A 27936-nucleotide genomic window follows, 5' to 3' on the forward strand; every position below is an offset into this window, starting at 1 on the left:
GCCTCTTCAATGCCCCGTGTGCACAGCAAGTGTGTGTGGGGGGGACTGAACGCCTGACTCGAGGTGCTGGGCAAAGAAACCTCTGAAGGCACGTCGCCTTCGGAGGCGCAGTCCCGGCCGCGGACGGCCAGGGCCCCCGGGGCGCAGCGCGCAGCCGCCCCGGACTGGCGGCGGCCGCCCCGCCCGCTCGCGGCTCGCGGCTCGCGGCTCCCGCAGGGAGGGGGCGGCGCGGCGGCCGCTGATAGGGCCGCGGGGGAGGCTCTGGGCCGCGGCGCTCTCCCGGAGCGGATCCGACGCTGCGGGAGCCACCCGCGGACGCCAGGCGGGCGTGACGGTGGGCGGGAGCGGCGCCGAGCGCGCGGTGGGGCCCAGAGGCCGCCGCGGCCACGACAACAGGCCCCAGGCCTGCGCGGCAGGACGGCTCGGCTCTGCCGGCGCCTGGCGCTCGGCCTCCCCACCGCGAGAGTGCAGTTGCGGCCAGCCTCCTTCGTGGGAGAGCCGAGGGCCGTGCGGCGCCCCGCCGTTTCTCTGAAGGGCTTGCAAACATCGCGCGATGAGGAGCCGGAGTAACTCGGGGGTCCGGCTGGACGGCTACGCCAGGCTGGTGCATCAGACCATTTTGTGCCATCAGGTACGTGAAGTGTCGCCTAGACTTACCGAGGATGTTCAGTGTGATAGCCTGGACGGAGACCCCGGGGGGAAGTGTGTGTGTGTCCTGCAAGTTCTCCCAGCCCCCAACTGGGGGGAGGAGGCGTAAAGCGCCCTGAAGAAAAGACGTGCTGGGCCAGGAAGCGAACTAGACTCACACCCGTAGCTACAAGCTCTGACCCATGGCTTCTGAGCCCCTGCCCCACAAACCCCAACTAGGTTTCAGGGGACACAGTTGAAAAGATGTAGTAAACCTTGTTTATTGACAAATCGCCACGGGTTTGGGGGTCATCTCCTTCCCCTCCTACCAAACAAAAAACGCACGGGAACGTTCACCCGTATTAACACCAAACTGTTGTGAAGCTCTGAGGTCCCTAGTATATTCTGTTATTTATATTTTTTCTGCTGCTTTAATGCTGGTATTTCGTTGGTAGCTCATTCTAACTGGAAAGTTAAAACGCTGCCTTTCAATAATGCCTACATTTCAGACCTGTAAAACTTCAACCAGCTACCTCCCCTTTTTCAAGATACCATTGGTTCCAAGTTGCTTAGAAAAGGCGGTTATAATACCCAAGAGTGGGGAAGTAGAAGAAACATCCCGTGGTTATCTGCCTGTCCTCTTTTTCTTGATCTTGCAGAATCCAGTGACTGGCTTGCTTCCAGCCAGCTATGATCAGAGAGATGCCTGGGTTCGGGATAATGTGTACAGCATCCTGGCTGTCTGGGGTTTGGGCCTGGCCTATCGGAAGAATGCAGACCGGGATGAGGATAAGGCAAAGGCCTATGAACTGGAACAGGTATTCAAAAATAAAAATACAGAGAAGACGGGCAGGGCAAATTGAGGGAAACGTGTAGCCTAATCCACAGGTCCCAAGACAACTGTATTTTGCCATTCTCCCTCTTCTTTCACGTTCCTGATATTACATTTCCAAAATCTTTCCTAGATTTTACTCAACTTTTTTTATTTGCAGTGGAAACTTGAAAGTTGCTGATTCACGGCAACAGCTTACACTCTGTTCTGTTACATTGGAAAATCCTATCCTGGGATCTGTGCTGCACTGTTTAGCCTTCTTTCTAAGGAAATGTATTTTGCAGTCTCCACCATATTCTCATTGAGAAAAATGGAGGCAGGTGTCCACCATTTTACTGAATTTTTGAAAATGGTAGATAGTATCTGTATGATGGTAACTGACACAAATTTGCATACCTTCTCAACTACCCACAAGTAAAAACTGTTAATTTGTCAATTTTTATACCTCTGGCCACTGTTCTAAAGCCCCATTCTTCCCTTCCCCCCACCCCCGGGGGGGAAAAATTATGTCAAAGTCAGCAGGTGACTTTAAGCCAACTTTTGAAGCCATTCTCCTTAGTAAAGAAACATCCTTTTTAGAACCGTTTAAACACAGGATGCTTTTGAATGACATAGAAAATGATATTCTGGGCTACATGGGACTCTTAATGTCAACATACGCTGCTGTCACTTGTAAGATATATGTTAATTCTTTTCCATTGTGGATAAGATTCTCTCTACCCTAGCTATTTTCTCAAGTGGTATCCCTCAGACTCAGGCAGTCTGAGCTCCAGTCTTTACGTATAAGTCAGAATACTGAGATTTGGTTGTATTTAAGGGTAGCAACACGTTGCGGGTTGCAGTCCTTGGTAATAGGGAAATTGCACTGTGTTCTCTGCAACAGCAGCCATTTTTTATTCCTTCAGCCATTATTCAGAGGTACTTAGGTCCACCAGAAAAAAATGTTGGAGTTTTTGCTCTAACACAGGAAGGGCAAATCAATAGTCTTATGACTTGTAGAAATCATACATAACCATTGTATGATTTTGGAAAATTTACAGTGTTAAAAAAAGTCACTCGTAATATTATTCCTCCCCCCAAATCCTACATCTTACTCTAATGTTTTGCTATTTTGTTCTCATTATTTTGTTTTGTTCTGCTATAAATTAATATCTGTGGAGTAATACTCAAAATTCCATACTCAGTACAATTTGACCAAATTATTTTTACAAGACATCTGATGTCTCCTGTTGACCAATCATTCTGCAAAGTTGATTGACATTTTTCCTTATGTGCCCCAGGTAGAAAGAATTTAACAGAGTAAGGGGAAAAAAAGCTAGGGAAACATTGAATTGTTCATTCTAAAATTTTAACGTTCCATTAAATGCATTTTCACATAACCAAAAATATTTTTCAGACCAGCTCAGTATTAACTCTGGAATGTCTCAAAAACATTATGGCAATAGAAAACATCTTCAGAGAAGAAAAATTTATTCGGGAATTCTAATATTTCTGTATACTTTCATTATGAATTAAAACAGATTGTGTTATTAGATCTCATTAATCTTTTTTCAAACCTGACTCAATTAATTCAGACTGGGTATCAGAAAACCATCTCTGTTAAGGGCTAGATAGTAAATATTTTCAGCATTGTGTGTCACATGTGGTCTCTGCCCAACAATGCAGCTCTTACATTGCTGCACAAAAGCTGCCAAGATAATATATAAATGAGTGAGCATGGTTATGTTCCAGTAGGCTTTATTTTTAAAAGTGGGCAGTGAGCCATATTTGCCTCTAATCTACATGAGTACTTCTAACCTCTGGCTGTACAGTGGAATCGCTTGGGAAGCTTTTAAAGAAACACCTTTACTGAACCCCACCCTAGAACAAGTTACATAAAACTCTTAAAGTGGACCCCCAAAGATATCAGTATTTCTAATCAACTACCTAGGTTATTCTAAAGTACAGCCAGGGATAATAACCACTGATTTATGGACAATAAATGAGCATAGATTAAATCCAATGAATCCACGGATTAAATTCCCACCTACTGTTAACTTAAAACATATCCCTATTACTGTGGATTTTCCTACACCATTGATTCTTAATCATTTCTAGCCTTCCGACTCTCACCTGGGTTTCACTCAGAAATAATGTCAGAACTAAAGAGAATTCCGGATGAAAAGGGTACAAGGGTTCAGGTGACTGTCCTATCCTAGATTGAGAATAGAATTATGCATATATGTTTTTAGAAATGACCTTGTCTCTTAGTCACATAAGTTTTGACTCACACCACTAAAAGTAAATAGGCACACAAATACAGATTGCTCTTTGCCTCTAGTTCTGCTTCTGCCTCAGTTTTATTCTCCCTGTGTAGTCTCTCATCTTTTGTTATGAGTTTAATTATTACCTTTTTGAGAACGACTTCTAAAGGTTCATCTTTAACTCTGACCGCATTTCAGTGTCGAACCCTGTTTTCATTTGTCTTCTGATCAGTTGTACCTGCACACTCTCTGGCCTCTCAGACTATGTCTAAATCCCACCTTCCCTACTAACAGCAAACAAAACAGACTACCAAAGAGCAACTCAGCAAGGATCCCTTTTTCTCTCATTGGTGTCCTCAGTCTCCTGGCTGCCTGGGCAGCATTACTTACAGCGTTGCCCAGAGTGTGTTCCATAGAATACTAGGTCAGTTAAGTTTGGGGCTATGTTAAAAGGTGAAAGATTTATACGATTTAAAGAGAAATCAGAATATTGGGGCTATGTTAACCAACAGATTTCTTTACTGTATAATTTCTTAGAGTCTTTAATGTATTAATGTGCATTTTGAATCTAAGGCGGGGGTGAATTTTACAGCCTTTTCAGAATTTTCCTAGACTACTGTTCTATAAAAACAGTGTTTGAAAAATACTGCCGTTAGGGTGATTTTTGACTTGTCCCTTTTGCCTTTTGATACATGCAGACCAGAGTCTGTTAATTCTTATCATTTTTCATGAATCCATCCCCTCCTTTCTATTCCCTTCTGCCTCAACCCTAGTCTGAACCCTGATCACTTAATATTGTTGTGAAAACCACACTTAAATTTTATTATTTCTAATCTCAACAATCTTTCTGTGGCTCTCATTTTCCCAACAAGTAAAATCTAAACGTTTGGATGGATAGGCAAGGCTCTTTAGGGTCTGGTCCTGCTTTTTCAGTATTCTGTCATGCCGTTACCCTGCATATACTCCCGGTTCCAGCCAGGTTGGTGTCTTTATTACTCCTCTAACAATTCCTTAATAAAAATTAAGGTATTTGCGTAAATACTTTTCATTGTATTACATACTGCCCGTAATTAGTAGTATTTTACTCTCACAACACCCTGTAAATTAGCTATTATTTTCCCCAATTTCCAAGTGGAGAGATCGAAGCAGGGAGATGAAGCTGAAATTGGGTGGTTTCATGAGTACAACCTGGGTCTTATGACTTCAGATTCTGTCTTCCTCCATGGAAGCCATGGACATGTCCACCTCCAGATTTTTTGATGAGCTCCTGCTTCTACTTGTGATGCATATCCTTTTCCAATATGAAGTAATACCCCTTTTTCAAAGCCTGGCACTAGTCCCACTTTTTCTGTGGCTCTTGTCCTCATAGACCACTCGGAACTGCGTTCTTGGGACTTCTAGATCACTTATGTTTTGTGCCATTCAGCACGTTTAGTTTTTCATTTAGCAGACCATAGAATTGTCATATTCTAGGCCCTGTAATAGATATAAAAAATAAAATGGGACAAAACATTTATATTTAACTGAATTTTTATGATCAAAAAATTTAAATTTACCAAAAAGTTATAGGAATAGTAAAATGAATATATTTGCATCTGCTCTTTATCTCCATTCACTGGTTATATTTTGTCATATTTGCATCTTCCCTCTCTTTAAGCACAAGAATACACACGAGTTTTCGATAAGTCATTTGAGAGTAACTCGAAGACACAGACTATATATTATATGTATCACGTATATTATATGTCTAATATATGTACATATAATACAAGCTGCTTAGTCCATTAACAAAAGTCTCTTTCTGAACCTGGTGTCTGCCCCTTTTTCTTAAGGTGTTTGTAGTCTGATAGGAAGGCAAATTGCTACAAAACATTAGGACAGATACTGTAGGTACTATATAGATATATGGAAGACAAGTACAGAGTTCTGAGAGAACACAGAGAGGTGGAAGTGTCCAGTTCTTTTGAACAAGGCAAGGCAAGATTCACAGAGAATTTGGATTTTAAAGGATAACTAGGAATTATTAGATAGGTTATGTTTGTAGTTTAGTTTCTTTAAAGTGTATTTCTCCTGTCTCCGTTGTCTTTTTATGTTCCACAAATCCTGGTAGGGTGCTTTGCATATTTTATATGCTAAATAAATATCTGATTGCACATATACCTGGATATGTATATGTACACACACACACACACATACATAGATATGGTTGTGTATTGCTGTATATCCTTATATAATCAATTCATGAGATCTATATCCTCAAAAAGATTAGGTGAGAGGAGGGTGTCACTTGGTGTAGGTAGAAGCCCTGGTACATGAATAAACATGTATAAACATATTCATGCTACCTAGTGCCCCTGAATCACAACATGTGCAGTTTGGGAGAAGGCAAGGTACGGGTACCTCCCCTTATTCCTACCTCACCATGCTTCCTATTAATTTTATCCTGTTTGGGAAGTTGGAACTTGAGGACAGAAATGGCTGACAATGGCCGTTTCAGGAGGACAAAATGGACGGCAATCAGGACTCCTCCACTGGGTCATTGATTCCCCAGGTTTTCTGTTTAAATTAAAGAAAATGTAGGTGGGAGTAGCAAGAGTGGATGGTAAAGAGGGTTGAAAGGATGTGATGAATCCAGTGAGTATGTGCTGACAAGTAGAAGATAATTCAGATTTTAATAAAGTCTCCCCACAGAGTATATTAAAGGACAGCGTCTTTCATTAGGGTCAGAATAATGGATAGAGATTTTCTTATAGGGGCTGCAGTTTCATTATAATATATGCTCATGCTTTAAAGGTGACAGGCTCCCTCTGTCTCTTATTTCCTCTTCATCCGTAAGGGGAGGAGACCATTTATAGAAAGAAATTACTTTTAAAAGGGTACTCTCTCCCAAGGAACATTTATTTTTCCCTCAATAAAAAACTTATCCTTATTATGCCTATTGCTTGTAGTCCCACTTGAAAGTTTTGAAAGAATAACAGAATGATGGGGCTCCCAAGTAGATTAATTTCCAGAGGTGTCCTGAAGCCACCTCTGAGCCAGCATTCCCTGGAGTAACCTGGTCGTGTTTCTTCTGGACTGTGAAACAGAAAGCTTTGAGAAATGGAGAAGTTGTTTGGTGTTATGTTTTTCCAAAACATATCGTCTGCCCATTCCACTGTTGGTGGGACTGTCTAGTGTCATATAGTATAATTAGCATAGTATACTGTTAATATACTATCTTATAATTAACTATAATTATTACTACATTATATTATAAAGACTAGTATAGTATATGGTTGGTAAATGGAATTTTGGAGTGCTAGGATTACAAAACCACTTTAGAAATTGCCAAGCCCTAGTAAGAGAAATAGTGATGACTTAAGACTTAAAAAGTTTTGGCTTTTTTTTTTTTTTTTTTTTCATGAAAGAGATTGTTGTAACAATTCCCCTTTATACTTACTCTGAATTGAAGATCACTCTTTAGGGAAAATGTTCACACAAATATTGTTGTAGACTCTTGAATATAAGTCTTGGCTACTTTTGAAAAAAATAAAAAGTGATGTCGGCTTTTCTATGCCATGGGATGTATTTTAGAATATCCTCATATCTTTATGATTTTTTAACTGACTTGTCTGGTTTCTCCAGGTGGAATGTCCTCAAATAGGATGGTTGGCTTAGTTTTACATAAATCTATTGGAATTTGGATTTTTTTTTTAACTCGAAGGAGTTACCAACTGCAGCTTTTGATTCCACTTTTAGCTGCAATCTGCTGTTCTGTGTACCTACAAAGTCAGTGCCATGTAAATAGGAACCCAGGATAGGGTTACTTGTTCTGAAAAGGTCATGTACCAACTGCAGTTGCTGAGTAAGTGTTCCTGTATCTAGGGATGTTTATAATAGCCTTGTTTCCATTTATTTCTGCAGAGTGTAGTGAAGCTGATGAGGGGACTGCTGCACTGCATGATCAGACAGGTATGGCGTTGTTAACAGTTCCCTCTCTAATAAAAACACATTGTACTAGTATCTCTATGCATTAGGGAATGTTTATGGCATATATATACATATATATATGTGTATATATATATGCTTATATATGTTTATAGTATATATATATGCTATAAATAGTACACACTAATTTTACAAATAGTACTCACTAATTTTAGAAAATTTATAAAATTGACGGGGGAAATGCCACCCATGATTTTGCCACCCAGTTACCACTGGAATGTTTCCTTCTAGTCTTTTTTTTCCCCTCCACAAATGATTTTCTGATATACTTCATCATTATTGTACATGCAATTATGTATACTAAGTGAAAGATGATAATGGGCCTGTAAGCCCTCATCTAAAAACTCTTGAGGCTAGATACATTTTAGAATTCAACATTTTTCAAATAGCCCCATGTCAGTTTGAATCAAGTATTTCCACCAAATGAATTTTGCTGCAAAACTTAGAAGAAAAAACCTTTCGAAGTGTTTCTGATTTTATGATTTGAGATAAGAAGCCAAGGACTTATGTCTCCTGGTATTCATTTGCATTTTCCTGCTCTTCAGCAGTGAAGTTGCAGGTCTGTTCATATGTAGATTAAAAATTTGCATTTCTTTTGTTAATTGCCTGTTAATTCCTTTGGCCGTTTCTCTTTTGTGCTGTCTCTCTCTTGCCATTTGTGGAGTTCCTGTTCCTTATGGATATTAATCCTTTGTCACATATACTGCAAATAATTTTTAGCTATGGTTTATCCTGTAGGTTCGTTTGTTTTTTCCATTCCAAACAGTTTTACTAAAAAGAGTAAAACTTTCCCTTTATCCTATGAGACCTTTACACAAGCCGTACACCTTGAATCTGAACCGATTTTCTGGAAACCAGTATTACATTTTATTAGAAGAAACTGGGGTCCGGATTACAGGTGACCATTTAGAGGCGTTCGACAAGTCCAAAGGAAAGAGAAACCAGCTCCAGCCTTCTGAACTTCTTTACCAGTGGCCTCTGCAGGGCTCCCTCACAGCCATCATTTCTCTATTTTCCTTAGCTGCTATTTTTGTAGTTTAGACGTTTGCGTGGTCTACCTTACCAAACAGGTTTAAAGTCACTCATTTCACGAACCATATTTAAAGGCATAGCAGTTACTGTCACATATCGGATGCACCCTAATCAAATCTGAGTCAGCAGAGTCGTTCAGTTGTCCCTTGCACGTGTGTCCTTCCTGACTTCTGGTTTCAGCTTTCTTTCGAATCTTTCTGTCACTCGTGTGTCTCCCCCCAGCTCATTTCATCACTCCTTCAAAATATTTCTTCTTCTTCTGATTTCTCTTAAGATTCCTACCTCTATTTCAGGAACAAATGTACCTTTTTTGCAACTCGATTATCTCTTACTAAGCCACTCAACTACTGTACATCTCTGTTTGTTATCTGCAGTGTGGCAAAAAATAAAAACTATCAGAAGAGTAAAAGAGAGGTAATGAATAGGAAACGGGCAGTTTGGCACTGTTTTCTAACTGTCTGAATTACAGACCAGCACCAGGAGCTTTCCTAGTTGGATCCGTGTGGGGGGACGATGGCACCTGCGTTGATTTTTCTGCACAGCCGCCTTTTACTGTTTGTTTTATTTGAAACAAAAATCAAGTTTCCTCACTCAAAATATAGGCATAGAATGCGAGTTGTAGACAGTCTCATACCACTCTTTTTCAGGAACAAATGTACCTTTTTTGCAACTCAGTTACCGCTGCCTAAGCCATTGTCACTCAGCTACTCTGCATCTGGGTTTGTTATCTACAGTGGGGCAAAAAAACAAACAAACAACAACAACAACAACAAAACAAAGTCAGGAGAGTGAAAGAGAGGCAATGAATAGGAAATGCCGGTTTGACTGGCATTATTTTCTAACTGCTTGAATTATAGCCCAGCACCAGGGACTTTCTTAGTTGGATGGGTCTGGGGGGATGATGGCAGCGCGTTGATTTTTCTCCATAGCTGCCTTTTACTGTTTCTGTTTTCTTCAGGTAGATAAAGTAGAATCCTTCAAGTACAGTCAGAGTACCAAGGATAGCCTCCATGCCAAGTACAACACCAAAACCTGTGCCACGGTAGTGGGTGATGACCAGTGGGGACACCTGCAGTTGGATGCTACCTCTGTGTACCTGCTCTTCTTAGCACAGATGACTGCCTCAGGTCAGTACAAGGACACAAGTACTGGGAGACACGGCAACGTGCGGCACTTGCTCTGACACACTTGGCTTCCTCACAGTGGCTTGCCAGAAAATAGCATAGATCTTTACATTGCTCAAAGATGCACGTTGGAAACAGAATATTTTGCAAATTTTACTCAGAGAAACAATATTTTGAGATCTAGTCGGTATTCTTTTACATCAAAAAACAAGTTTGGGATACTAATTATATATATATATTTTTTATTGAGAACCAGGAAATCTGGGTAGATTTTCTTCAGATGGCTATTTTGATCTTTTATTAATCCTCAGATACCATGAGATGAGAAAGAAGGACTAAGGTTGATTGCTCGTTCTCATACTATACACTGACAAACCTATAGTTAGTATTAACATAAACGGAATCACCAACTTTATACTGTTCTTTATAGATATATTATAAATAATACATCTGTCTATGGGCATCTAAATTACATTAAGGAAATTAACTCAAGAATCAGAATTGGAATGTTTATTTTTTATTAGTGAATAATACACCCTTTTCAGAAGCTTTCGTTATTTACCTTTAGCTGCTTTACCTGAAAAAGAAAAGTGTAAGACCCAACGTTACTCCCTTTTATTTCTCCTAAATTGGGGAAATGAATTTGATTACATTCAGTTTGTAAATTAAATAGGACTGTTGCCAGATATTCCTGAGATAAGTAAATGCACTTGTCTGTATACTACATTTTTGACATTTCAATTTATTTTCCCATCTGGTTACAGAGGTCTTTGGTATTCTTATTCTCCACTTTTTGCATAAATTCATATTTGGTGACAAAGCCTTCCTTTTTTTCCTGTAGAACACACATCTCACAGGCAGAATAACCATTTCTTAAAATTATAATATGGCTACCTACATACTCACTTCTTTTGGAGGGGTGGTTTCTCCTTGAATCAATATAGTTTTAGGTTTCATTTATTTAAATAGATTGGCAACTATAACTCCATTTCTAATGTTCTTTTAATACTGACTCTGGAGTGTTTTTCTACAAAGCAAAAAGTGACTGACTAAATATCCCTTGGGATTTTTTATTTTGGGCCCAGAAAAGAAGCAGAAATATACTAAGGAAGCTTATGAGACATATCCATTCATTCAACAAATGTCGTTTGTTAATTCCTGACTTAAACATATGATTGTCATTTGATAGATGCTTGGAATAAGGTGGATATTATTTGACCAGGCCTTTGAGGAGCAGGTAGGAATATGTAGAAATTCACAAGTCAGAAAAAGAAAGAGCACAGCATGACAACAAGCACAGAAATTTGAAAGATACTGGCTGCCAGGGTAAGGCTAGGTGTCCTCTATGTTGAGAGTGTCAGATAGGTCTGGAAAAGTGTCAAATGAAGAAGCTAGAAAGTTGGGGCTAGCTGTTTAAGGGCCCATGTACTATGCTAAGTAGCTTGGAGTTTATTTTGTCCTCAGGAGACAGCCATTCTTCAAGGTAAATAAGAAAGTTTTAGATGATTCACTCGAGTAGCAGGAGGACAGATTGGAGCGGGGCAGAAGATTAAGATGGAGGACTGGCTATGAGGTTAGTAAAATAGTTTAGGCAAGAAATGATGCAGCACTTAGTAAGACAATTGTCTTCATGATGAAGAGGATACATGTCGATTGATGGAGTCTGAAAGATCTTCATGGAAAATTTAGCAACTTTCTGCACAATTTTGAATTCTTACCAATCTCAATCTCACTTAAAGGAGAGTCTTAGACAGAAGCTGAGTACAACTTAAGGGATGCTGGCAAAACAACCATAAATGGCGAAAATTAATTTTTACAAAGCAACCATTTAAAGTCACTGGAGATTGTCCTAAGGGCATAGAGCAAGTATAGAATTATTTGTTCAAGGAAGTCTCAATGTCCTTAAGAACAGTAAGAAAGTGTGTTGTTTGGGCCACAGACTGCTCAGTCCCCGCCCCAAGCTCACCAGGACAGAAGCAGTACTGCAGGTGGATCAGACAGTGTGAAACTCCCTCTCTGCCAACTCCCTCCCTAGGCCATTAGATCTTCTTGAGAGAGATAGGTTGCCAGCAGTTCTCATTCTCCTTAGCTCTGTGTTGCAGAAGCTCTAGTGTGGCCGAGTCTAACTAAGAGGTCTGGAACTCCCTTCCTACCCCCCCAGTCCTACTCAAGGACCAATCCATATAATCATCTCACTAGACACAGAGAAAGCATTTGACAGATTCAACACCTACCACTGATTTGCAGTCTTGTTTTTATGGTTTCAGATTCAAGGTACTTGCCATTATTCCTAAGTAGAAGTAGGATTTCTTGGGAGTAGTGGGGACATTTAGTCGTTGTGGCTGCCTATAAAGCCTGTCGTCATCACTGACCTGTACTATATCTTTATTCTCTTTTGCCCCAGGACTTCATATCATCCACAGCCTGGATGAAGTTAATTTCATACAGAACCTTGTGTTTTACATCGAAGCCGCATATAAAACTGCTGTAAGTACTCATTTTGTAATGTATTTTACACATGCGGTGTTTTTAAAATACTGGACAACCCATTTCTTCTCTTAATGCAGCCCCTTGTAGTGAACCAATCTGTAAGGCTTCTGGCAGAAATTGCCTTCAGCCTCTTTCTTTGCTAAGCTCTTGTCATCCTCTGTTTGCCTTCTCCCCAAGCAGTTACACAGCCAAGAGGGTCAAGATGCTATGCTTTCATTGCTTTCAAACTGTATAATATCTGATGGGATGTATTTGCTAAGGAGTATTATGGGTCAGCTACTTAGAAATAAAATTGAGTCATGTGTTGAATATTATGTGTAGACGTTGGTTCAGTGTTTACAAAGATAGTTACTTATAACTATTGTATGAGGTAAGTTTATATTAAATCATAAAATATTAACATCTCTTTCAGGGGTCACTGTTCTTCATTGCCTCATGTTCATTGTATTGAAAATTGATGTGTCATAAGTAGTCCAGGTTTTTTACTTGCTTTGTTTGTTGGATTGGATCCTGGAATATAAAAAGGCTTTTAGTGGAAAAACTGGTGAACTCCTAATAAAGTTCATAATTTGGTTACTAGTATCATATTGATGTTAATTTCTTAGCTTTGGCAGTTGTACTATGGTTATGTCAGATGTTGAAACTAGGAGAAGCTAAGTAAAAGGTATATGAGAACTTATGGTACCATTTTTGTAACTTCTCTTAAAGTCTAAAGTTATTTCTTTTTTTTCTTTTTAAAAATCATTCATTCATTCATTCATTTGTTCATTTATTTATTTATAGATATGATTTAAATTTTCCCCAGTCTTTCTTCCCCCTCCTCGCTCCCTTCAACCCTTTGGTAACCACTAGTCCATTGTCCATGAGTCTGTTTGTCCTGTTCGTTTGTTGCTTTTAGGTTTATATCCCACATATAAGTGGTATCATGTGACTTGCAACTTTTTTTGTCTGGCTTATTAAAGTTATTTCAAAATAAAAAGTTTAGTAAAAGTAATTTTAAATGTTATCTATATTATCAAGGGGTTCTATAGAGCTGTGCTTAAGAATGTAGGCTTTGGTAAATGTATTAAATGCACCAATCCTAATAGGGTGGCTGAATGTGTAAGAAAACAGGACCCTTACATATGCTGCCTACAAGAGAATCACTTCAGACGGAAAGACACACAGACTGAAAGTAAAGGGATAAATAAGGATATTTCACGAAAATGGAAACAAACAACAAAAACAAAAAACTGGGGTAGAAATACTACCAGACAAAAATAGAATTTAAAACAAAGGTTATAACAAGAGACAGAGAAGGGCCCAGTGATCCCATGTCTGGGTATTTACTCGATGAAATCCAAACACTACTTCGGATATGTGCATCCATATGTTCACTGCAGTATTATTTACAGTAGCCAAGATATGAAAGCAAACTAAGTTCTCATCAATAGATGATTGGATAAAGAGGAGGTGGAGCATATATACAATGGAATATGACTCAGCCATAAAAAGGATGGTATCTCACCATCTGCAACAACGTGGATGGACCTAGAGGGTATTGTGCTGAGTTGAGTAAGTCAGACAAAGACAAATAGCATATGATCTCACTTAAATGTGGACGCTAAAGAACAAAATAAAACAGAAACAGAATCAGACACAGAGAACATTTTGATGGTTACCAGATGGAAAGGGGGGTAGGTGGCTGGGTGAAAATGATGATGGGATTAAGAAGTACAAATTTGTAGTTATGAAATAGTCACAAGGATGTGAAGTACAGCATAGGGAATATGTTCAATAATACTGTAATAACTATGTATGGTGCCAGGTGGGTACTAGACTTATCATTTAATAAGATATAAATGTCTAATCATTATGTTGTACACCTAAAACTAATATATGCCAATTGTAATTGAAAAATAATTTAAATACAAAGAAAATGTAGGCTTTGGAGTGAGAGTACTTAGACTCTAATTCTAGCGCTGTCACTTGTTAGCTGCGTGTCCTTGGGTGAGTCATTTAACCTCTCTTTGCACCTCAGTTTTGTCATTTATAAAAAATGTAATGAATGATTAAGGAAGATAATAGTGGGAAGTGTATAGATTAGTGCATGGTACATCATCAGTACCAATATCGAGTAAAATTGAAATGAGTGTTTAAAATACTGGCCTGTGGTTTAGACTCCATTTCCTAGACCCCCTGGGTATCTGCTCTGAGGTAAAATTCTAAGAAGTACCTCTCTAGATGGACTTAGTTGCAATTCTTAGTCCTGATCAACTGTCCAGGAGTCCTCCAACTTTTTGGAGGCCCTGCAAGGGTGTGAAGCTACTCGGCGTCTCCTTAATAAGCATTGTAGGTGTACATAAGTATGGTAGCTTAGCTACTGTGTGTTCCTTTTATTCAACGGTTATACATCTGGTAAGCATTTAGTGGTGACGACTTGCTAATGGTATGTTGGTTATTTTATGCCAGGACTTCGGTATATGGGAACGTGGAGACAAGACCAACCAAGGGATCTCAGAATTGAATGCCAGTTCAGTTGGAATGGCAAAGGTAATTTTCCTTGCTTTGTTTGTCCCAAGTGCGGGGTGAGGAAGTCTGGTACACCTTTCCCATAGACAGAGGCATTCCGTGAATGTGGACCATCACCACATTAATCGTTCTTTTAAACTACAGGCAAAGTTCACATTCTCCCATTACTATGAACATGTTGGTACAGACTTCTTTCATGAGCTCTAGATTTGTGTATCCAACTGCTTTTGTAGCCTGTCTCTACTTACATAGCCTACAGGACCTCAGAGAACATATCTTAAACTAAACTCATCATCTCTACCTTTACAAAAACACACAAAAAGAGGCCTTTGCTCTTTCTATACACTGTTTGACAAAGCTTGATATCAGGAAACCACCTCTCAATCGTCTACGAGCCACACTCTCCTACAACCCCCCATATCATTACCATTACCATCGTTACCTTTCCACTTGGCTCAATCTTTTCTTTCTCACTACTACTGCCTTCATTCTAGATCTTATCTCTGGAAACAGCAAGAAGGCATAAAATAGGACAGCAAGAACAGGATGAAACATCCATTATAACGACAAATATACAGTACTCGTTTCTCTTACTGAAAGGCAAGATTGTTTTAAAAAAAAAAAGGAAATCCAACCTTATACTGCCTATAAGAGCTCTAATATAGCAAATTGATACAGAAAGATTAAAAATTGAAGAATAGGCAAAGTCTGGCCTGCAAAAAAAAAAAAAACAAAAACCCAGCATGGTGACTATGTGGATATGAAATGAAATAGAATTCAAAGCAAAAAGCATTAACATGGAACAGAGAGGACAAAGAAAGTCAAGATAAAATTTTAAAAGGCAGAGCCTAAAATAGAAAGTCTGCTCTGGAATGTCATTTCGCTTAACTCAGACCAAAATATATTAGAAATACGAGTCAACATTGAAGCAGTTATAAGGGGGTAATTTAACAAAATCATTGCCAGTTTATGACAGAAGAAATAAACCAAAAATAAGATCACAGAAAATTTAAACTATGTAAATAATGTGCTTGAATTAGTAAATATATATATGGAGCTTTTACCTACAAAATATCCCCTGGGTAAACTTTTTCTTTTAATGTACTTTTAATTTTCAAAGTGGTATAGATATTGAGTTTATTTTTTAAAAAATCTTACTATACTTCTCTGTAACCTGCTTTTTTCAACTTAATCTCATATTTCACTGAGCAACATAACCATACATCCTTCCGTGTAATTTCACACCAATAATCTAGTTTATTCTTTTCAGTTGCTGACAGCATTTTAATATTTCCTCTGTTGATGGGATTGCCTCTATTTTTTTTACTCTTCCAAATAATGTTTTACTGAGAATCCTCATACGTAGATCCTGGTGATCTTGCACAAATATTTTTGTAGAGTAGATTCCTAAAGGTACAACTATTGAGTTAAGGGATGTACACTTTAAAATTGCCCTCCAAAATAATTGCCACCTGTTTACATTTTCCCCATCCATATATGATGGATTTATGCCACTAAGTGCCCTATGCTTCGTTTTCTTCAAACCCACACTAATTCTGAATATTATCAATGCTCTTGAATAATTTGACAATATTTTAACCACTGAAACTTTTTATTTTCAAATCATTTTAGACTTAGAGAAAAGTTGCAAGAATTGTGCAAACAATTCCCATATACCCTTCACCCAAGTTCCCTACTCGTTAATATTTGCTTTAACTTTCTGTTTACACGCATACATATACACACATTATATTTTCTGAACTACTTGAGTCAGTTGCAGATGTGATGCCCCATTTCTCCTAAATACTTCCGTATGAATTTCCTCAAAGACTCTTTCATAACCATGGTACAATCATCAAAACCAGGAAGTGAACACTGGCATTATACTACCACGTAATCCGTAGACCCCATTCAAATTTTTTTAATTGTCCCAATAATGTCATTTATGACAAAGCAAAACAAAACAAAACACTACCTCTTGTGATTCAGGATCCAATCCAGGATAATATGTTACATTTAGTTTTGATGTCTCTTAGGTTCCTTTAACCTTCAGACTTTACTTGCCTTTCATGACCTTGGCATTTTTTAAGAGTACAGTCCCTCAATTAAATTTTGTGTGGTATTTCCTTGTGATTTGATTCAATTTATGCATTTTTTTTGGAAAGAATACCACAGAGATGATGCTCTGTTCTCAGTATATTATCATGAGGTATACAATATGGATTTGTCCCATTGTTGATGTTAATGTTGATGACTTTGGTATCGTGCTATCTGCTTCCTTTTTCCACTGTAAATTTGCTGTTTCCTCATTGTAATTAATAAGTATTTTGTACCAGGCTAACTTCTACGTACCCTTTAGGTCTCAGTTTAGACATCATTTCTCCAGCGAAGCTTTCAAGAACTGCCTGCTATTCTAAAGACTAAGTCAGTTCTGCCTCATAATTGAGGAACTGCAGATAACTAATAAATACTTGAAAGAATGTTAGCAAATTAATGTAACAGACACACTTTTTTTCCTATCAAATTAGGAAAACTTTGTAAGCTAATACTTTGCCTTTAAAGGTACTGTTATACACTGCTGGTGATAGTTGGTACACCTTCCGTGAAAAGCAACTTAGCATTATATCTTAAAAATTGTTTATAACCTCTGACCCAGTGATTCTATTTCAGGGAATGAACTCTTAGAAAATAAGTCAAAATGAAAAAGATTATTCTGTTAGCTCAGCAGCTGTGTGCTAAGCATTGGAGAAAACACAGTCCCTGACCTCGAGGAATTTATAATTTTACCAAGAGATGTTTATCAGAGCTCTGTTTCTAATAGCACACAGTTTAAGGCAACCCAGATTTCCAACAATTGGTAAAGGGCGAAATAAACTTTATCACAGCCATATGAGAGAATATTATGTTGTGATAGAGTTTTTATAACATGGAGAAACACTTTTGCTATACTACCCAAATTTCATACCAGACATGGTCTCAACTATAGAGAAAGGTGCATAGAAAATAACTAATAGGAAAGATGTCAAAAATATTACCTGATTATTTTGGCTGATTTTTCATACCTTTTATACTATCATTTGTTTTTGAAATATTCTATAAGGAGTGTCTTTTACTTTTTTGAAAAAATTAATTTATTTAAATTAATTTCAAGTATTCGCTACATTGGTTAGACATCTATATAGTTCATAAAATGATCCCCCACCTAGCCATCATATTAATGCTAACTGTATTCCCTATGCCGTGCTCCCCATCCCCGTAGCCAACTATCAACTACTGATTTGTACTTCTTCACTCCATTCTCCTAGCCCCCAACCTCCCTCCCCTGTCTGTCACCTAATTGTCCACTATATTTGTGACTATGTTTTGGATTAGTTCGTTCTTTTTGTTCCTTAGATTCCGCATATAAGTGAAATCATATGGTATTTATCTTGCTGTCTGACTTATTTCACTTAGTGTAATAACCTCTAGGTCCGTCCATGTCGTTGCAAATGGTAGGATTTCCTTCTTTTAATGGCTGAGTAATTTTCCATTGTATAATTTCTTTATCCAGTCGTCTGTTCATGGGCATTTAGGTTCCTTCTATATCTTGGCTATTATAAATTGTGCTGCCATGAATATTGGAGTACATAGATGTTTATGAATTATTGTTTTGGTTTTCTTTGGATAAATACCCAGAAGTGCAATTGCTGGGTCAAAAGGTAGATCCATTTTTAATTTTTTGAGAAACCTCCAGACTGTTTTCCATAGCCCTGTATCAATTTGTAACCCCACCAACAATGTATGAGGGTTCCCTTATCTCCACATCCTCACCAACACTTGTGAGGATTTTGTTAGGTGTGAGGTGATATCTCATTGTGGTTTTAATTTGCATTACTCTGGTGGTTAGCGACCTTGAGCATCTTTTCATGTGTCTATTAACCGTGTGTATTTCTTCTTTGGAGAAGTATCTGTTCAGGTCTTCTGCCCATTTTTTAATTGGATTGTTTTTTTTTGTTGTTGTTGAGTTGTATAAGTTCTTTATATATTCTAAATATTAACCCCTTATCAGATGTATCATTAGTTAATGTCTTCTCCCAGTCAGTTGTCTTTTTGTTTCATTGACAGTTTCCTTTGCTGTACAAATCTTTTTAGTTTGATGTAGTTGCATTTGTTTTTCTTTTGTTTCCCTTGCCCGAGGAGATATATCTGAAAAGAAATTCCTGTTAGTAATAACAGAGAGTTTACTGCCTATGTTTTCTTCTAGAAGTTTTATGGTTTTGAGTTTTATATTTAAGTCTTTAATCCATTTTGAGTCTATTCTTGTATACAGTGTAAGAAGGTGGTTCAGCTTCTTGTTTTTGCATGTCTGTACAATTTTCCCAACACCATTTATTGAAGAGACTGTCTTTACCCCATTGTATATTCTTACTTCCTTTGTCACATATTAAGTGAGCATATAGGCGTGGATTTATTTCTGGGCTCTCGATTCTGTTCCATTGATCAATGTATCTGTTTTTATACCAGTACCATGCTGTTTTGATTACTGTAGCCTTATAGTATAGTTTGATATTAGATAGTGTGATACCTCCAACTTTGTTCTTTTTTCTCAAGATTCCCATGGCTATTTGGAATTTTTTATGGTTCTATATAAATTTTAGGATTATTTGTTCTAGCTCTCTGAAAAATGCCATTGGTATTTTCATAGGGATTGCATTGAATCTATAGATTGCTTTGGGTAGTGTGGCCATTTTAATGATGTTGATTCTTCGTACCCATGAGCACAGTATATGCTTCTTTTTATTTGTATATTCTTCAGTTTCTTTTTTCAATGACAATTTTCTGAAAACGGGTCTTCTACCTTCATGGTTAATTTGATTCCCAGGTAATTTATAGTTTTCAATGCAATTGTAAATGGGATTGTTTTCTTAATTTGTCTTTCTGAAAGTTCATCATTGGTGTATAAAAATGCCACTGACTTCTGAATATTTATTTTGAAACCTGCTACATCTAGAGTCCATGGTTATTTCTCCTCTTTCATTTCTGATTTTATTTATTTGAGTCCTCTATTTTTTTCCTTGATGAGTCTGGCTAAGGGTTTGTCAATTTTGTTTATCCTTTCGAAGAACCAGCTCTTGGTTTCATTAATCATTTGTATTGTTTTCCTAGACCGTTATTTCCTTTATTTCTGCTCTGATCTTTATTATTTCCTTCCTTCTGTTCACTTTGGGCTTTGTTTGCTGTTCTTTTTCTAGTTCTTTTAGGTGTAATGTCAGATTGTTTATTTGAGCTTTTTTCTGTTTCTTAAGGTAGGCCTCTATTGCTATGGATTTCCCTCTTAGGACTGCTTTCACCGTGTCCCATAGATTTTGAGTCATTGTATTTTCATTTTCATTTGTCTCTAGGTATCTTTTAATTTCTTCCTTGATCTCATTGATAACACATTCATTGTTTAGTGGCATGTTATTTAGCCTCCATGTGTTTGTGTATTTTCCAATTTTTTTCTTGTAGTTGATTTCATATCATTGTGATCGGAGAAGACAGTTGATATGATTTCAATCTTCTTAAATTTATTGAGACTTGATTTGTGTCCTAACGTGTGATCTGTCCTAGAAAATGTTCCATGTGCACTTGAGAAGAATGTATATTTTGCTGCTTTGGGGTAAAATGCTCTGAAAATATCTATTAAATCCATATGTTCTAGTTTATCTTTTAGCCCCATTGTTTCCTTGTTGATTCTTTGCCTGGAAGATCTGTCCGTTGGTGTCAATGGGGTGTTAAAGTCTCCTACTATGAATGTTTTACTGTTGATCTCTCCTTTCATGTCAGTCAATAATTGCTTTATGTATGTAGGTGCTCCTATGTAGGGTATGTGTATGTTTACTAGGGTTATGTGCTCTTGATTTGTTGATCCCTTTATCATTATGTAATGCCCTTCTTTGTTATTATAGCCTCTGTTTAAAGTCTATTTTATGTGATATAAGAATCACTGCCCTGGCTTTTTTTTTTTCATTTCCATTTGTGTGAAATATGTCTTTCTATCCATTTTCTTTCAGTCTGTGAGTGTCATTTGATCTGAAGTGGATCTCTTGTAGACAGTATATGCATGGGCCTTGTTTTCTTATCCATTCAGCTATGCTATGTCTTTTGATTGGAACATTTAATACATTTGCATTGAAAGTGATTACTGATAGGTACATAGTTATTGCCATTTTATTATTCATATTTGTTATTTCTATTTTCTTTTTTACCCCTTCTCTTTTTACAGAAGACCCTTTAACATTTCTTGTAATGCTGGCTTGTTGGTGATGACTTCCTTAAGCTTTTTCCTGTCTGGGAAGCACTTTATCTCACCTTCCATTTTAATCGAAAGCCTTGCTGGGTAGAGTATTCGTGTTTATAGATTCTCATTTTTCATAACTTTGAATATTTCTCGCCAATCCCTTCTGGCCTGCAATTTTTCCATTGAAAAATCAGCAGTCATTCTTGTGGGAATACCCTTGTAAGTACTTGGCTGCCTTTCTCTTGCTGCTTTTAAGGTTCTCTCTTTGTCTTTGACCTTTGGCATTTTAATTATGAGGTGTCTTGGTGTGGGTCTGTTTGAATTCCTCTTGTTTGGGACTCTTTGTGCTTCCTCATCTTGTATGTCTAATACCTTTGCCAGGTTAGGGAAATTTTCTGTCATTATTCCTTCAAATAGATTCTGAATCCCTTGCTCTCTCTTCCCCTTCAGGTACTCCTATGATCTGGATATTGTTACGCTTCATGTTGTCCCAGAGGTCTCTTAAACTATCCTCATTTTTTAAAATTCATTTTTCTTTTGGTTGTTCCAATTGGGTGTATTCTGCTACCTTGTCTTCCAATTTAGTGATTCGATCTTCTGCTTCGGCCAGTGTATTGTTGATTCCTTCTAGTGTATTCTTCATTTCAGTTATTGTATTCCTCATTTCTGTCTGGTTCTTTTTTTGTGGTTCCTATGTCTTTTTTATGCTTCCTCTCTCTTGAGGTTCTCATTGTGCTCCTCCATTCTCCCCATAAGTTCACTGAGCATCCTTATAACCATTATTTTGAACTCTGTCTCTGGTAGGTTGCTTACCTCCATTTCATTTAGCTTATTTTCTGGGATTTTCTCCTGTTGTTTCATTTGTGGCATGTTTCTTTGTTTTCTCATTTTATTAGACTCTCTGTGTTTGATTGTACGTGTCAGGAATATTTGTTTCGTCTCTCAGCCTTGGCCAGATGGCGTAATATGGAAGGTGTCCTGTGTGGCCCAGTGGCACACTCTCCTTGATCTCCTATGCGGTGGGGGTTCTGGACGTGATCTTTGTGTGGGTTGAGTGTAGTCTTCTGTTTTAGCTAAGCCTTTATTGGTGTTAGTACCTCAGTGGATGGGATTAATGCTCAGGCTGACTAATTGTGGGAATTGGCTGCACCCACAGGCTAAGAGTTACTATATGCAAGCTGACCCCACTGAGTGGGATTTGCCCTAGCATGCTTGTGTACTTGTTGCAACCACCCTTTGTGTGTACCAGTAATGGAGCTAGTCAGGAGTTGCTCTGATGTTGTCTAGTGTCAGCCTCCAGATGCATTGGTTTTGTGGCCCCTTGGGAGGGGCTCCCCCATAGGCCAAGGTCAGCCACTGCTTTTGATTGCTCAGGGCTACCCGGTGGGAACTGCAAAGCAACCCACAGATGGTTGTTGCCTATGCTGGATGTATAGTTAAGTGGAAGAGATAGTGCTGTAGGCAGCGGTCGGTTATCCCCCATCCCTGACCTAGGGCAGTTTAGTAGAGTGACCAGTGCTCCTCAAGGGCTGACACTGTCTGTCTATTGCCTGTAAGTCTCTGAAACTAGATGAGCCTCTGGGTGATATGTGTGTTGGGTGGTGCAGGGACCCTGGCTGTCTCCTGGGTCTATTGATAAATTTCCCCCTGTCACTACAGTGTCAGTTTACATGACAATGCTGTCTCTGTGGCTCTCTGTACAAGTTTCCAATCATAGCAAGGTCAGCTGCTTCCCACCTTGGGCCTGAATGCGCCACCCCAGGGCAGGAGCAGCTGCCTTTCAATGTGCGACAAGCACTTTGTGTATTGGGTGGGGCAGGAGCTCAGGGAGTCGAGGGCCGTCAGGCCAGTACAGACCCCTGCAATCTCCTCAAGAGATTTTGCAGCTCGTACAGACAGCAGTGGTCTGCCCACAACTGTTTTCCCCTAAACGCGCTCACTGCGCTGGCCAAGGTCTGGTACCTGTGCTGACTGCACAACCCCAGAGCCAAGCAGGGCACAAGAGGCTGCTCGTCAATGGGCTGCAGGCACTTTGTGGCTTGAGAGAGGTGAGATCTCAGAGAGACAAGGTCCATCAGGCCAACACAGCCTCAGTTTTGCTGCAAATTTTGTGCCCGAGCGTTCCTGCTAGTCCATCTTCCCTCCAGACTTTTAGTTTTATAATCAGAAAAACAAGAAATTAAAAAGCAAATTCTAGTTTTAAAGTCTGCTGCTTGAGTTTCTATAACATCCCTCTTTTTTAGTGTATTTTTTCTTGTTTTTATTAAATTTATTGGGGTAACATTGGTTAGTAACATTATATAAATTTCAGGGGTACAACTTGATAATATGACATCTGAATACTTTATGGTATGCTCAGCACCCAAAGTCTAGTCTCCTGTCGTCACCATATATTTGACCCCCTTTACCCTCTTCATCTTCCCCTACCTGCCTTCCCCTCTGGTAACCATCCTTCCATTGTCTGTGTCTATGAGGTTTTTTTTTGTTTGTTCGTTTGTTGCTTATTGTTTTATATCCCACATGAGTGAAATCATATGGTTCTTGTCTTTTTCCATTTGACTTATTTCACTCAGCATCATACGCTCCAGATCCATCCATGTTGTTGTAAATGGTAAAATTTCATCTTTATAATGGCTGAGTAGTATTCCATTGTATACATGGTACCACATTTTCTTTATTGAATCATCCGTTGAAGGACATTTAGATTGTGTCCATATCTTGGCTATTGTAAATAATGCTGCAATGAACATAGGGGGACATATATCTTTAGGAATATGTGTTTTCAAGTTTTTCAGGTAGATACCCAGCAGAGGGAATGCTGGGTCACATGGTTGTTGTATTCTTAATTCTTTGAGATACCTCCATACTGTTTTCCATAGTGGCTGCACCAATTTATATTCCCACCAGCACTATACGAGAGTTCCCTTTTTCCACAACCTCTCCAACACTTGTTATTACTTGTCCTCTTGATAATCACCATCCTAACAGGAGGTGTGGTATCTCATTGTGGTTTTCATTTGCATTTACCTGATAGCTAGTGATGTTGAGCATTTTTAAATATATGTTGTTTATATGTCTTCCTTAGAAAAGTGTTCAGGTCCTCTGCCAACTTTTAAATCAGATTTTTTGTTTGTTTGTTTGTTTGTTTGTTTGTTTTTGAGTTCTTTATATATTTTGGATATTGGCCCCTTATTGGAGATATCATTTACAGATATCTTCTCCCATTTGATTAGGCGCCTTTTGTTTGGTTGATGCTTTCTCTTGCTGTGCTTTTTAGTTCGATATAGTCTCCTTCATTTATTTTTGCTTTTTACTTCCGTCGCCTTTGGGGTCAAATTCATAAAATCCTTTCTGAGATCAAGGTCCATAAGTTTAGTGCCTATGCTTTCTTCTATGTATTTTATTGTTGCCACAAATGGCAGGATTTTGTATTTCTAATGGCTGAATTATATTTTAATTACTATAGCTTTGTAGTAGTGTTTGAAATCAGGAATTGTTATGCTCCAGCTGTTCTTCTTTCCCATGTTTGCTTTGGCTGTTTGTGGCCTTTTGTGGTTCCATACAAATTTTAGGATTTTTTTCTATTTCTGTGTAAAATGCCATTGACATTTTGATGGGAATTCTATTCGATCTATAGATAGCTTTGGGTAGTATGGAAATTTTAGCAATATTAATTCTAATTCATGAACATGGAATATCTTTCCACTTGTTAATGTCTTTAGTTTCTTTTATCAAACTGTTTTATTTTTCATTGTATGGACCTTTCACCTCCTTGGTTAAATTTATTTGTTAAGTACTTTATTGCTTTTGATGACGTTCTAAATTAGATATTTTTATTTTTCGGAGATTTTGTTGTTAGTGTACAGAAACACCAGATTTCTGTATGCTGACTTTATATCCTGCAACCCAACTGATTTCATTTAGTTCCAATAGTTTTTTGGTTGAGCTCTTAGGGTTTTCTTTATGCAAGATAAAGTCATCTGCAAATAATGGCAATTTTACTTCTTCCTTTGTGATTTGGGTGCCTTTTATTTCTTTGTCTTGCCTAATTGCTATGGCTGGTACTTTTAGCAATATATTGAATAATAGTGGTGAGAGTGGGCACGTTTGTCCTATTTCTGATCTTAGAGGAAAAGCTTTCAGATTTTCACTGTAAGGAGAAGCTTTTAAATTTTGAGTATGATGTTAGCTGCGGGTTTGTCGTATATGGCTTTTATTACGTTGAGGTATGTTCCCTCTATATTGAATTTGTTGAGGGTTTTTATCATAAAAGGATGACTGCAACATCCATCTTAACTGTCTCTGGGACAGCATGAGAGGCAAAGAACAATTCAGAGGCCCCAGGGGATAAAGAATGTTATTGTATTTCCTGTTCTGCCGAACATATTCAATAGAACATTATGTGCATTCCTATGATACTGAGGTTACAGGGAGAAGAAACACATATCTTTCTAATGCTGAAGTTGACCTTTGCTTCTTTTTTCTTCCCAGGCAGCCCTAGAAGCACTAGATGAACTGGATCTGTTTGGTGTGAAAGGTGGGCCCCAATCAGTTATCCATGTCCTGGCTGATGAAGTGCAGCACTGCCAGGTAAGAAAATGATGGAGCACATAGACAATTTCATTCTTACCTAGAATCAGACTTAGCATGGACTTTGGAATAAGGAGACCTGTTGGAGAGAGTACATAATCGCATTTATTACCAAGTGCCCAAAATGTCTTAGCAAACATTCTATACTGAAATAAGCCTGATATAGCATGAGCTGTAACATAGATCATAGTCTGTTCTCTCACCAAGGTTATAAAGGGATCCCATCATATTATATGAAATTCTCCATTGCTGTCATATCAAAGGTCTGCTTTTCTAAGTATGGCAAGAGAACAAGGGTGGTTGATTTTGAGTGCTCACGATAAGGCCTCTGAGACATTCTCTTGTCCCAGGTTGCTCTAGGGTTAGATGTTTAGAGATTAAACTGTTTAAGTGGTAAGCGCATATCTTCAGTTTCGCTTAGGATTGCTCTGTATCGAAAGATTAAGGTTCTTCTCATTGGCAAGATGACTTCTCTTCTTCAAACCCTGATCAGACAATCCATAATGTTATAGTGAATATAAACTCACCTTCTAATTTTAAAAACAAAATTTTTCATGGAAAAGATAAATGTCAGGAGTATAGGAGCTGAGCCTTCCATTCCCTCCTTCTCAGCAGCTGAGTTTTCTTTTTAATACTTAAACAGTTGCAAATGGAGCAACAGAGTGGTGAGCAGAATAATGATGTTAGAGTATTCTTTATCCATTAGCAACTGCTTAAGCATCAGGATTGGAAAGCATTGAGAATAGGCTTGAGATAAGGGATAACTCATAGAAATAGCTAGTTGCCTAAGCTCTCAGTATTGAATAATGTTTAGTTTTTTTTTGAATGATCCTCATCTACATAAATCTTTTGAAGCTGAATGTTAGTCTTATAACCCCAAATTATTCACTAATGTGCTACATTTAACTTCTTTTCTCTTAGTCTATCCTTAATTCAATACTCCCTCGGGCTTCAACATCCAAAGAGGTTGACGCCAGTCTACTTTCAGTTATTTCCTTCCCAGCCTTTGCAGTAGAGGATAATCAGTTGGTGGAGGTCACAAAACAGGAAATCATCACCAAGCTTCAGGTATGTCTTTATGTGCCTTTCTTTTCTTTAAGGCTCAGACTTTAAGGGGAAATTAGTAACTTTTGGGGTGTCGAGTATTTTCTGTGTCAGTGATTTAACCAAATGATCAGGGTAAATATCACCAATAACAAGCCATATTGACACCATGTGCCCCTGATACAGTGTATAACCTCAGTCTAATCATGGGAAGACATCAGACAATGCCAAATTGAGGGACATTCTACAAAATAACCAACGGGCAGGCTTCTAAAGTATCAAGGTGACACTTATACAAGGAAAGGCTGAGGAACTGTCGCAGATCGAAAGAGACAAAGCAGACATAACAACTAAATGCAGTGGGATCCCAAATCAGATACTGGAACAGAAAAACGCCATTAGTGGAAAACTTGGTGAAATCCAAAAAAGTTCTGCACTTGGGTCAATAATGTTGTACCGAAGTGAACTTTTTAGTTTTGATAGATGTTCTGTGGTAAACGTTGTGAAAGATGGTTAATATAAGGGGAGTAGTTGAAGGGTATATTGGAGACTCTGGTTTTGCAACTCTTCTGTAAGTAAGTCTTGAATTATCTCAAAAATTAAAAAATACATTTTCTTTTTCTTTTTTTTTAAAGCCTGTGGTCTCTTATGAGTTTCGTGAGGAACAACACGTACATTAGTGATTGAGCTGTCACAGACTTACCCTGTGGTGGAAAGCCACAGAAGGATAATATTAGGAACTCTGCTTTAGGGAGGAGCCCGTTACTTATAACCCCAAATTATTCACTAATGTGCTACATTTGACTTCTTTTCTCTTAGTCTATCCTTAATTCAATACTCCCTCGGGCTTCAACATTCAATACTCCCTCGGGCCTTCACTCGAAATCACAGTGTTGAAATTGGTTTCTGCTGCTGGGCTATTAACAGGGTTTTTAAATTATTTTTTTAACTGTCGTGTCTAGTGTTGTTGATGGGTTGGCTCATGTAGCTGTTGCAAAGGATGTATTTCTGGTTAATTTTATGGCTGGACCAATGTACATGTGTCTCACTTTTTTTCTCTGCATTTGCAGGGTCGTTATGGTTGCTGTCGCTTTCTACGAGATGGATATAAAACTCCCAAAGAGGTAGGTTTCTCCTCCTCAAAATGAGACCAAGGTAGAATGGTCACTACTATCTGCAGCCTCATTCAGAGAAAAT

At 38.3% G+C, this 27936-nt stretch overlaps 1 protein-coding gene across 1 annotated transcript in view; it reads left to right on the forward strand.

Moving 5' to 3' along the window:
* Positions 1-300: 300 nt before the first annotated feature.
* The window catches only part of PHKA1 (phosphorylase kinase regulatory subunit alpha 1), an 84895-nt gene continuing 57259 nt past the window's right edge, over positions 301-27936 (forward strand). Inside the window, 9 exon segments of the mRNA XM_039841732.1 lie at positions 301-631; positions 1287-1445; positions 7606-7653; positions 9680-9848; positions 12250-12332; positions 14787-14867; positions 25597-25695; positions 26617-26763; positions 27810-27863. Coding sequence (XP_039697666.1) covers positions 554-631; positions 1287-1445; positions 7606-7653; positions 9680-9848; positions 12250-12332; positions 14787-14867; positions 25597-25695; positions 26617-26763; positions 27810-27863 — 918 coding nt within the window. The 5' untranslated portion in view covers positions 301-553.

Source organism: Pteropus medius, unplaced genomic scaffold, assembly GCF_902729225.1.
Source record: "Pteropus medius unplaced genomic scaffold, Ma_sr-lr_union100, whole genome shotgun sequence".
Taxonomy (NCBI): domain Eukaryota; kingdom Metazoa; phylum Chordata; class Mammalia; order Chiroptera; family Pteropodidae; genus Pteropus; species Pteropus medius.